The 13811-nt window shown below is 38.3% G+C and overlaps 1 protein-coding gene across 1 annotated transcript in view; it reads right to left on the reverse strand.

Moving 5' to 3' along the window:
- Window positions 1–5604: 5604 nt before the first annotated feature.
- Window positions 5605–13811, reverse strand: part of LOC129926315 (uncharacterized) — a 30330-nt gene continuing 22123 nt past the window's right edge. The window contains exon 3 of the mRNA XM_056029631.1: window positions 5605–6661. Within this exon, the coding sequence (XP_055885606.1) occupies window positions 5605–6661 (1057 nt within the window). The remainder of the gene's footprint in view (window positions 6662–13811) is intronic.

Genomic DNA, 13811 nt, shown 5'->3' on the forward strand with positions numbered 1-13811 from the left:
GACAGACTACCTTTATAGATCTGACATTAGTCATAGGTATCTGACACACTACCTTTATAGATCTGACATTAGTCATAGGTATCTGACACACTACCTTGATAGATCTGACACTAGTCATAGGCATCTGACACACTACCTTTATAGATCTGACATTAGTGATATGTATCTGACACACTACCTTTATAGATCTGACATTAGTGATATGTATCTGACACACTACCTTTATAGATCTGACATTAGTCATAGGTATCTGACACACTACCTTTATAGATCTGACATTAGTGATATGTATCTGACACACTACCTTTATAGATCTGACATTAGTGATATGTATCTGACACACTACCTTTATAGATCTGACATTAGTCATAGGTATCTGACAGACTACCTTTATAGATCTGACATTAGTGATAGGTATCTGACAGACTACCTTTATAGATCTGACATTAGTCATAGGTATCTGACACACTACCTTTATAGATCTGACATTAGTCATAGATATTTGACACACTACCTTTATAGATCTGACATTAGTGATATGTATCTGACACACTACCTTTATAGATCTGACATTAGTCATAGGTATCTGACACACTACCTTTATAGATCTGACATTAGTGATATGTATCTGACACACTACCTTTATAGATCTGACATTAGTCATAGGTATCTGACAGACTACCTTTATAGATCTGACATTAGTCATAGGTATCTGACAGACTACCTTTATAGATCTGACATTAGTCATAGGTATCTGACACACTACCTTTATAGATCTGACATTAGTCATAGGTATCTGACACACTACCTTGATAGATCTGACATTAGTCATAGGCATCTGACACACTACCTTTATAGATCTGACATTAGTGATATGTATCTGACACACTACCTTTATAGATCTGACATTAGTGATATGTATCTGACACACTACCTTTATAAATCTGACATTAGTGATATGTATCTGACACACTACCTTTATAGATCTGACATTAGTCATAGGTATCTGACACACTACCTTTATAGATCTGACATTAGTGATATGTATCTGACACACTACCTTTATAGATCTGACATTAGTCATAGGTATCTGACACACTACCTTTATAGATCTGACATTAGTGATATGTATCTGACACACTACCTTTATAGATCTGACATTAGTCATAGGTATCTGACACACTACCTTTATAGATCTGACATTAGTCATAGGTATCTGACACACTACCTTTATAGATCTGACATTAGTCATAGGTATCTGACACACTACCTTTATAGATCTGACATTAGTGATATGTATCTGACACACTACCTTTATAGATCTGACATTAGTCATAGGTATCTGACAGACTATCTTTATAGATCTGACATTAGTCATAGGTATCTGACAGACTACCTTTATAGATCTGACATTAGTGATAGGTATTTGACACACTACCTTTATAGATCTGACATTAGTCATAGGTATCTGACACACTACCTTTATAGATCTGACATTAGTGATATGTATCTGACACACTACCTTTATAGATCTGACATTAGTGAGAGGTATTTGACACACTACCTTTATAGATCTGACATTAGTCATAGGTATCTGACACACTACCTTTATAGATCTGACATTAGTCATAGGTATCTGACACACTACCTTTATAGATCTGACATTAGTCATAGGTATCTGACACACTACCTTTATAGACCTGACATTAGTCATAGGTATCTGACACACTACCTTTATAGATCTGACATTAGTGATATGTATCTGACACACTACCTTTATAGATCTGACATTAGTGATATGTATCTGACACACTACCTTTATAGATCTGACATTAGTCATAGGTATCTGACAGACTACCTTTATAGATCTGACATTAGTCATATGTATCTGACAGACTACCTTTATAGATCTGACATTAGTCATAGGTATCTGACACACTACCTTTATAGATCTGACATTAGTCATAGGTATCTGACACACTACCTTGATAGATCTGACATTAGTCATAGGTATCTGACACACTACCTTGATAGATCTGACATTAGTCATAGGTATCTGACACACTACCTTTATAGATCTGACATTAGTCATATGTATCTGACAGACTACCTTTATAGATCTGACATTAGTGATATGTATCTGACACACTATCTTTATAGATCTGACATTAGTCATAGGTATCTGACACACTACCTTTATAGATCTGACATTAGTGATATGTATCTGACACACTACCTTTATAGATCTGACATTAGTCATAGGTATATCTTTTTTCACTTTCTATAAAATGTCTTTCTCTGTCTCTCTCTCTTTCTATCTCTCTCTCTGCCCCTTTCTCTTTATCTGACGCTTTTCTTTCTTCTCTTTTCTATGTTGTATTCTGTATACGATCTACTTCTTTTATGTCTACACTTCATCTCTCATTTTGGTTTCCCTCGGAGTGTGTACACATTGAGTTTCACTTGTAATCTCCTGAGTTCCTTTGGAAAACGTGTGTAACATTTTAAGAACATTTTTTTCAGGTGTGTATCATCTACGCTTTAAGAAATTCAGACAAAAATAGATCGACGAAATGTTAAGCTATCCAAGCAACAGACCCAGGCTTAGTTCTAATGTTAAATCATTACATTAAGCCCAGTCCAATACTGATCAGACTATATATATCTATATTGGCCTATTGGCCTCCTTCAGTCGTAGAACGACTATGGTACATCTCCAACACTTTTTTATGTGACTATGGAGACCTATTTTGGAGAGTCACTCCCGCCCACCTTTATTGCAGGTCAAGGTGGCTTTCGATTGGGTGGTAGAGGAGCTGACAATTTTCCGTGTGGCACCTTTTTCTTCAAGAGCTGAGGCCCATGTTTTCTCACTGTCCATAGATGTCTTGGTCACCGTCTCTCTCCAACTAGTGCGGTCTAAGGCTATGTCTTCCCAATGGTCAGTATCAATGTTTACTGATTTTAAATCCCGTTTTATCACACCCACATAACGAAGGTGGAGACGACCAGTTTTTCTTGAGCCAGACGCAAATTGCCAACCGGCGAACATGTCCGAGCCAGCGCAGGCGGCGTTGCCTGAGGTCCGTAAAGATGCTGGGAAGGCCCGTACTCGCGAAAATCTCAGTATTACACACTCTTTCTTTCCATGTTATTTTTAAGATCCTTCGAAGGCAGCCCAAGTGGAATGAGTTACGTTTTCTCTCTTGTTTTGTGTAGGTTGTCCTCGACTCACTGCCGTACAGTAGCGTGCTAAGAACGCATGCCTTGTAGACCTCCATTTCCATATATATATAAATATCCATATATATACAATTCGTCATATGCACTCAAGAATAAGAAAGTAGCAAATATTATATTATCTCTATATAGCGACTGCAGAGTTATTGTATTCAACCCTTAATATTAATATATAACTACATTAGTTACAGTTGCCTCGACCTTGCAAAGAAAATCAAGAGTGTTTGTCTGTGTGTGTGTGTATTTTTCGGTGTTGGGGGAGGGGTAGATTTTAGACTGTAATGGACGGACCGAAAGAAAATGATCATAATTCAAGTATCTGTAGTTGCAAGAAACCGAAAGTTACAATATCCGGTCACCCGTGAGTCTCAATTGACTCAATTACGCTTCTATACTGTAGCTTTATTTATTTTATTTGGTTTGACCACAATATTTGTACGTATCAATATTGCCTTAAAACAGATTACTTTTTAGAAGGAGAATTTTATTCTTACAAATCTTATTTATTTGCAACTTTGACGTTTTGACCCAAGCTGCCCAGGACTTCAAGCAGACGACCAATCAGATAATTTCCTGTGGGACACAATGTTAAGCAAAGCGTGTATCGACCCTCAACCTCCCCTTTCCCAGAAATAGTTAGAAATATTTGCTGACTCTTCCTGCAATATAAATGTATATATATATATATATATATATATATATAAATGTATATATATATATATCGACTAAAATTGTATACACTTAAAGGAATGCAGAAGTGTTTTTTTAAATATTAAATATACAATCAAATATTACCACAAAATAAAATGTCTTCCAGTCTCCAAAAAATAATTAACACAACTATTTCAAGGTGACGCAGTGCGGTGGCTGAGCGGTAATGCTCTTGAATTCCGAACAGTGGTCTCGGGTTCGAATCCTGGTGAAGACTTGGATTTTTAATTTCGGCATCTTTGTGTACGCCTCTGAGTCCCCAGTCCACTGTAACGGGTATCTGGCCTTGTGAAACGTCACGGGTCGTTGGGTTGCCCTCATGTTACCCTCGTTAACCGTTAAACAAATGACATTTACATCATCGCAAGGTCTTAATGAGGAACTTCTTTTTTTTTTTAATTTATAGGTGAGCGAAAGAGCTTTTTGGTTTTATTAACCATCGACTACACACGTTGATTTTGTCCCCAGGTTGGTTTATATTGACCAGTCCCGCACATCGTCCAGTTATATCCCGCACATCGTCCAGTTATATCCCGCACATCGTCCAGTTATATCCCGCACATCGTCCAGTTATATCCCGCACATCGTCCAGTTATATCCCGCACATCGTCCAGTTATATCCCGCACATCGTCCAGTTATATCCCGCACATCTTCCAGTTATATCCCGCACATCGTCCAGTTATATCCCGCACATCGTCCAGTTATATCCCGCACATCGTCCAGTTATATCCCGCACATCGTCCAGTTATATCCCGCACATCGTCCAGTTATATCCCGCACATCGTCCAGTTATATCCCGCACATCGTCCAGTTATATCCCGCACATCGTACTAGTTTACAATATATTTAACTTGTTCTGTTGTCACAGATAAATAAATAAATGACTGTAGACATTAATTAATAATAACAATTAATAATAACAGAGACTTTGTGTTTATACAAGTAGACATAGAAGACTATCTTTGTTTATTACGTCACATCCTACTTTCTCACAAAACATTCACAACAAACAATGACGCAATATAAACATATTAGCACATCTTTCCATTTAAAGTTGTTATCACACAACTCCCCCTTTTTTTGCTTCCAATAAAATTGCACGCATTTTTAAGCTTCCCTAGCGTATTTTTGAGCCTTTAATTCTAGTAACTGTAACGACGATTTGGAACACCATCTTTACTTTATAACACCCTCCCCCCCCCCTCACAAACATCAACTTTTGGCCCGTAAATTCTTATATCTCCCCGCCTCCCCCCCCTCACATACATCTACTTTTGGCCCGTAAATTCTTATATCTCCCCGCCTCCCCCCCCCCCTCACATACATCTACTTTTGGCCCGTAAATTCTTATATCTCCCCGCCTCCCCCCCCCTCACATACATCTACTTTTGGCCCGTAAATTCTTATATCTCCCCGCCTCCCCCCCCCTCACATACATCTACTTTTGGCCCGTAAATTCTTATATCTCCCCGCCTCCCCCCCCCTCACAAACATCTACTTTTGGCCCGTAAATTCTTATATCTCCCCGCCTCCCCCCCCCTCACATACATCTACTTTTGGCCCGTAAATTCTTATATCTCCCCGCCTCCCCCCCCTCACATACATCTACTTTTGGCCCGTAAATTCTTATATCTCCCCGCCTCCCCCCCCCCTCACAAACATCTACTTTTGGCCCGTAAATTCTTATATCTCCCCGCCTCCCTCTTTTCCCCACTTATGGTTATGTTTCTTTGGTACATCTTGTAGTAGTATGCGCTCTGGACTGTCGTCGTGAGGCTCCCGGACTCGAGCCCGCCATTGTGCCCCTCCGTCAGAACATTTGGAACAGGAACATTTGGAACAGTAACGTTTGGACTAGGAACATTTGGACTAGGAACATTTGGGCTAGGAACATTTGGACTAGGAACATTTGGACTAGGAACATTTGGGCTAGGAACATTTGGACTAGGAACATTTGGGCTAGGAACATTTGGACTAGGAACATTTGGACTAGGAACATTTGGGCTAGGAACATTTGGGCTAGGAATATTTGGACTAGGAACATTTGGACTAGGAACATTTGGACTAGGAACATTTGGACTAGCAACATTTGGGCTAGGAACATTTGGACTAGGAACATTTGGACTAGGAACATTTGGACTAGCAACATTTGGGCTAGGAACATTTGGGCTAGGAATATTTGGACTAGGAACATTTGGACTAGCAACATTTGGGCTAGGAACATTTGGGCTAGGAATATTTGGACTAGGAACATTTGGACTAGCAACATTTGGGCAAGGAACATTTGGGCTAGGAACATTTGGGCTAGGAACATTTGGACTAGCAACATTTGGGCTAGGAACATTTGGGCTAGGAATATTTGGACTAGGAACATTTGGACTAGCAACATTTGGGCTAGGAACATTTGGGCTAGGAATATTTGGACTAGGAACATTTGGACTAGCAACATTTGGGCTAGGAACATTTGGGCTAGGAATATTTGGACTAGGAACATTTGGACTAGCAACATTTGGGCAAGGAACATTTGGGCTAGGAACATTTGGGCTAGGAACATTTGGACTAGCAACATTTGGGCTAGGAACATTTGGGCTAGGAATATTTGGACTAGGAACATTTGGACTAGCAACATTTGGGCTAGGAACATTTGGGCTAGGAATATTTGGACTAGGAACATTTGGACTAGCAACATTTGGGCTAGGAACATTTGGGCTAGAAATATTTGGACTAGGATGTAATAAATAATAAAAAATAATCTTCACGTCTTAAGGAACGAAACAAGTCAAACATTTTAGGTCATATAGAGCCCGTTAGTCCCTTACCCAGCCAAAACAAAATAGGGGGGGGGGGCTAGATACTTAAATGATACTAAAACCCGCCCAGCTCTCAACAACAACAAGGATATATATCACTTTCACATTCAAATCAGTCTTAGTAGTCACGTTGGTCAGATATGACACTGATATACTGAAACAAAGCGTGATGGCATACATTGGCAAAACAAAACTATGTTGACTTGAGCAAGTACTCATCAATTTGAAAGACAAATCTTTACACATACACACAACACACACACACACAACCATGGGCGTAGCCAGGATTTTGTTTCGGGGAGGGTTTTGAGGGGGGGGGGATCCCCCCCGACCCCCCCCCCCCCCCCGCGGAAAAAAATTATATATATATATATGTGTGTGTGTACATAATTAATCTTTATTACATTCTGACCCTTTCGGAAGACGTTTATTGTTTATTGTAGACTCCCCGCACTAGCTAGCAAGGGGGTCTGGGGGAGTTCGTAGCGCTCCCCCAGCGCGGGGCGTAGCCCCGCCGCCGGGCACTATTTCTGGTATTGAAAGCCAACAAAATGCATATTCTGAGGTATCTACAGTGCATTATCTTGCTATTAAAAAGTTTTATTTCAAAAACCTAATGTGCTATTCTTACTGACTTAGACCCTCTCGCGCCGTTCGGCGCATTTTCCGGCAAGCTGTTTCCGCAACTCTTATTTTGCGTAATTCATTTTGTGTGAGAACATGTCCAGCAAAACCTCATGCGACGCTTTGTCACAACCTTACTAAGGATTCGACTCCCAGTTCGGCATATGATTTCTTTGATTTAGACCCGATCTCTATGACTGACTCCTAAAATCTGTCTTAGCCATCTTTGTTGAGATATATTTAATGATTTTCAATTTCGGCAGAAGACTATTCACACTTTATTAATGGAGCCCAGGCCACTGGTAGAAATTTGTAACCTTTCTTGACTACGCTCTTGGAATTACATGCCTGTATTTCGCTTTAGATTTTATATCGAAAAGGAAAGTTTTTTCATCAAATCATCTGTTGAGGGGTTTTAAACTAAGAAATCTCTGGAGTTTTTTTGTTTCGTTTTTAATTCAAAACCCCATTTAGCTACGATCATAGAATTTGGTGACTATAGTTTGCTTTAAAATAATATTGAAGAGAGAGGTTTTCAACTCTAAACGCTCTGTGGGGGAATTTTAAACTCAAAACTATCTGGAGGGGTTTTAAACTTTAAAGAAAAAAGCCACCTGGAGGAGGGGGATTTACACTCAAAACCCCTTTGGCTACGCTCATAGATTTTATAGTGTGTAATTTGCTTTTTTTTTATATTGAAGAGGTACTTTTTAGCTTCAAACCCCAACTGGAGGGGGGGGCTTTGAAACTCAAAACCCCTTTGGCTACGCTCATAGAATTTTGAGTGTATAATTTGCTTTTTTTATTTTATCGTAAATTTTGGAGGGGGTTTTAAAATCAAAATCTTCCTCAACTGTGCTGTTGGAATTTGGGGATTGTTGTTTGCATTTTTTTGTTTTGTTTTATAGAAGAGGGGGATTTAACTGCAAAAACCTCTGGTAGGCGGTTTAAAATTCAAAACCCCCTGTAGGGGGTTTTAAACTCAAAGCCCCCTGGTAGAGGGATTTGTATCTCAAAACCCCCTGATAGGGTTTTTTTAAATCTCAAAACCCCCTGGTAGGGGGATTTAAACTCAAAACCCTCTGGTATAGGGTTTTTAACTCAAAACTGCCTCGGCTGTACTGTGGTAAGTGATGATTTAGTATTAAAATCTCACCTAAAATAAACAAAATGAAAGCAAAAATCAGTCACTTAATTCCGTTCCCCCCCCCTGCGGGGGGGGGATTTCATTTCGGGGGGGGTTTGAACCCCAAGAACCCCCCCCTGGCTACGCCCATGCACACAACACACATACACAACACACACACACACAAGATATCCTGATCACACAATCCTGAATAAGAACTATAACCGCAATAAACATATACTTTGAAAACTTACTTGATAATTCAAAAATTCTAAAAATGCTTGTGGAATTGTGGATACTGGCAGTGTCAGTGATTAGATGAGACAAATCTTGAAGTTAATGGATTCAGTTTGTTGCTGCAGACAGACTAAATCTATTGTCTAGACTAAACTTTTGGATGTACACAGCTTCAATTGATAGACTAGACTCGTTTTAGTATGAAGCTAGCCGACACTGATAAACTATTTAAGTTTCTGCTTGTGCTCTACAGAGATTTCTTTTTTTTAGACTAAAGAATTGCCAGTTACTTCCGGTCAACCAAATGCAAGATAATGTTCCCGTCAGTCGCCAGGGACAGAAGAGACCCGACACTTGACCTGATTTCTCCTGGTGAAAGGGAGGGAGGGGGTGCAACACGAAAGGCGTAACAAGATAACATTGATCGATTTGATCTAATCAAACTAAAGAAATTTATGAAAGTACAATATCAAGGTGATACATTTTAAATATTGATGTAAAAAACAAAGAGGATAGTACTACAAAGTTGTCCTTCTAATTCTAAGCAGATACAACCTCTAGTTGATTGCAAAGAAACGAACTTATCTATAAATAAAGTAGGGTTAGAGTAGGGAGAGAGAAGGTCACTATTGACACAAGAACACATATAGACAAAGTCAGTCAATACACAAGAACACATATAGACATAGTCAATAGTAAAGCAAGCTTCAATCTAAATTCACTTAATTAATAGTAGTAGAAATATATCTTTAAAAAATAAACAACCTAAATTTGAATTGAATTCATTTTCAATAGCAAAAATAAATAATTTCATTTGAAATAAAAAGAATGAACTGTCTAGATTTTCCGAGGTTGCTATAGTAACGGTCAATATCTCTAGAAAAATTATGATCTGTTTTTTTTTTTAATAATATAAGATTAACTTTTTAAAATCATATACAAATAATTTGATTATTAAAAAGACAGTTAATTGTTTTTAAATGTAAAATATTATTAGCATATCACAGATCAATGCCCAAAATATTATTTATTTTTGTCCTTTTAAGTAATTATTATTATCAAATACATGGCTATTTAAAATAAGATCATTTCTTAGCTGCCCACCGAAAGGGGAGTAGCCGCAATTATCTTTGTATGTTCTGTCTGTTCGTCCGTCGAACCCGTTTACATCACAGAAACTATAAAAGATATTGAGACAGACATTGTCAAAATTTACAAGGGGATGCTTTATTCTGAGACTAAACGTTGGCATCAAGTTTTTCAAAGACTAGATTGTACTATTTCTAGCGGAGCACAATTTAGCTAACAGAAGGACAATTTAAAAACTTGAAGAGCCAAGGAATGGGGATTTTTTAGCTGTAGTAGAATTACTTGCAAAGTTTGATCCAGTCATGGGGGAACATCTTTGACGTGTTACCAATGCAGAAATTCATGATCATTACCTGGGAAAGAAGAATCAAAACGAACTCATTACTGTAGTAGCTGATGCTGTGGTGAATGTTATCCTTCAAGACGTCAAGAATGCAAAGTATTATCTCTCCACTAATGAAAAATACATTGCTTTCCAAAACTTCTTTGTTGCACTAACAATGTTTTCAATAATTCCTGTAACTGCGGCATCTGGTGAAATAAGTTTCTTGCGCCTCAAACTAATCAAGAATTACTTGAAGTAAAAAAATCACGAAGATAGATTGAACAATTTTGCAATTCTTAATAATAGTGAGCGACGAGCGTAATCTATTTGCCCTTTAAATACCTTGGTACTATCCTAGACAATAAACTAAATTTTACTGCAAATACTGATTATATCAGCAAAAAAGGGCAGCAAAGATTACGACTACTAAGAAAACTGTCCTCGTTTAATGTTAGCGAAAAGGCCTTGGCTATGTTTTATCACGCTCACATCTGCAATGTTTTCAGTTTCAATATCACTGCCTGGTATGGCAATCTGAGCATTAAAAATAGGAATAAACTTAATAGAATCCTCAATGCTGCTGGCAAAATCATTGGCAAAAAATAAACCCCATTTGGGCAGTTGTTTGAGACAAACATCTATAAAAAAGCTAACAAGATCCTTGAAATAAAGAATCACCCTTTGTGTCAGGATTTTGTGATTTTACCATCACAAAAGAGATACAAGACACCGATAGCAAAGACAAACAGACACAAACACTCTTTTGTTCCCCTGGCAGTCAAATCATTAAATAAGAACAATCTGGTACAAACTTTGTCACATGTAAATTATGAGTGAGTCTGGTGTGAATGTACACTTTGGTTTCTTATAGTTATAATGTTTTTTGTTTGGTAATGCACAAATTGTAAGACAAATTTCCTTACGGATAATAAAGATTATTATTATTATTATTATTATTAAACAGAAATTTGATGACTTCGCTATTCGCATACTCGTAAAGTTAATTTGATGGTCCTTTTGTACTTAGAAATGATTGAATAAAATCTAAAAGACGAATTTATTTACCAATACAAAATCTTAATTTTCACTATTATCCTACCTAGACTGGGCCCCTCACAATCCGTTTGCATTGGGGCCCCGCAATTGTTAGGGCCGGCCCTAGTCACTAAAGTAGGAAAGCACTCAACCATATATATATATAAACATAAAATTACTTTATTTCAGTGTTATCGATTGGCTAAAAAACAGTTGCAATCAAGTTGTAGCATGTGTATGCTCATTGTATGGCTCTAATGAACGAATAAAAATACTTCTACTTCTAATTCTACTGTAGAATGAAATATTTCCATTTGTTCCTATTTCTTGTTTAACATTTAAGATTTGTTTCGCCACTGGGTGCGTGCCAGGTAGATTCCCTCCGTTAATCCAGGTTATTTCAGTATTGATTTCAGGGCGCCTAACTCTGTTTGTTGATATCTGAGACTTGATGAGTTGTCTGGTGCAGTATTCATGGAAAGGTTGATTTTCTTGTTTTGCACTTTGCTATTTCTGAATGTTTCCTCTACGTGTGGCTTACTCTGACTAGACCATGTGTCAACTTACTCTAGACACTAGACCATGTGTCAACTTACTCTAGACACTAGACCATGTGTCAACTTACTCTAGACACTAGACAATGTGTCAACTTACTCTAGACACTAGACCATGTGTCAACTTGCTCTAGACACTAGACCATGTGTCAACTTACTCTAGACCATGTGTCAACTTACTCTAGACACTAGTCCATGTTTCAACTTACTCTAGACTCTAGACTATGTGTCAATTTACTCTAGACTCTAGACCATGTGTCAACTTACTCTAGACCATGTGTCAACTTACTCTTGACACTAGACCAGCGGTTCTCGACCTTTTAATCTCGGCGACCCCTTTTTACAATCCCCCACTCTGCTACGAACCCCCCCCCCCACACACACACATACACAACAATAGAAGAATAGACAAATAATCCATATTTTCGATGGTCTTAGGCGACCCCTGGCAAATCGTCAATCGACCCCCAAGTGGGTCGCGAACCACAGGTTGAGAACCCCTGCACTAGACCATGTGAAAACTTGCTCTAGAGCTTGTGAAAACTTGCCCTAGACTCTAGTCTAGACCATGTATAAACTTGCTCTAGACTAGACCATGTGAAAACTTCCACTAGACTCTAGACCATGTGTAAACTTGCACTAGACTAGACTATGTGTCAACTTGCTCTAGATTCTAGATCATGTGTAAACTTGCTCTAGACTCTAGACCATATGTAAACTTGCTCTAGACTCTAGACAATGTGTAAACTTGCTTTTGACTTTAGACCATGTGTAAACTTGCTCTAGCGTCTAGTCCATGTGTAAACTTGCACTAATAGAGAGTAGAATAGATGAGAATTGGACCAGCTCACATCCCATTTACAAGAAAAAGGACGCCTATTATAAGCTATTTCGACATGACCAACGCATAATTTTTCGACTCAGAACCGGACACAACACACAACATATGTTCCGGAAGCTTAAAATCGGGACGAGCGAAACCTGCCCTTGTGGAGCATCACCAGAGAATGCTGACCATGTCCTTCAAAGCTGCATACTATATCAAGAGGCCCGAACAAGACTCTGGCCCCAAAACCTTCCTATAGAACAAAAACTATACAAAGAACTGCCTGATCTGGAAACCACTGCGCGGCTCATCTCAGATATAGGATTACTGATCTGAACCCAGCGACATGTCAAATGAGAACGAAGAAGAAGAGCTCTAGACTCTAGTCCATGTGTAAACTTGTTGTAGACTCTAGTCCATTTGTAAACTTGTTCTAGACTAGTCCATTTGTAAACTTGTTCTAGACTAGTCCATTTGTAAACTTGTTCTAGACTAGTCCATTTGTAAACTTGTTCTAGACTAGACCATGTGTAAACTTGTTCTAGACTAGATCATGTGTAAACTTGTTGTGGACTAGACCATGTGTAAACTTGTTGTAGACTAGACCATGTGTAAACTTGTTGTGGACTAGACCATGTGTAAACTTGTTGTAGACTAGACCATGTTTAAACTTGTTGTAGACTAGACCATGTGTAAACTTGTTGTAGACTAGACCATGTGTAAACTTGTTGTAGACTAGACCATGTGTAAACTTGTTCTAGACTAGATCATGTGTAAACTTGTTGTAGACTAGATCATGTGTAAACTTGTTGTAGACTAGATCATGTGTAGACTTGTTCTAGACTAGACCATGTGTAAACTTGTTGTAGACTAGACCATGTGTAAACTTGTTGTAGACTAGACCATGTGTAAACTTGTTGTAGACTAGATCATGTGTAAACTTGTTCTAGACTAGATCATGTGTAAACTTGTTCTAGACTAGCCTATTTGTAAACTTGTTCTAGACTAGTCCATGTGTAAACTTGTTCTAGACTAGACCATGTGTAAACTTGCTCTAGTCCATGTGTAAGCTTGCTCTAGTCGATGTGTAAACTGCTTTGGTAAAGAATTCTATCTAGTTTTTATTACTGACACGTTTCATGTCCTTCTATCAGCTTACACAATCTTCATGGGCAGAACGAAAAGGTTGATCAAAAGCTGGTAGATTGGAAATTCCTGAACTCGTATGTTCGA

The sequence above is a fragment of the Biomphalaria glabrata genome, chromosome 5 (genome assembly GCF_947242115.1).
Source record: "Biomphalaria glabrata chromosome 5, xgBioGlab47.1, whole genome shotgun sequence".
Classification (NCBI taxonomy): Eukaryota; Metazoa; Mollusca; class Gastropoda; family Planorbidae; genus Biomphalaria; species Biomphalaria glabrata.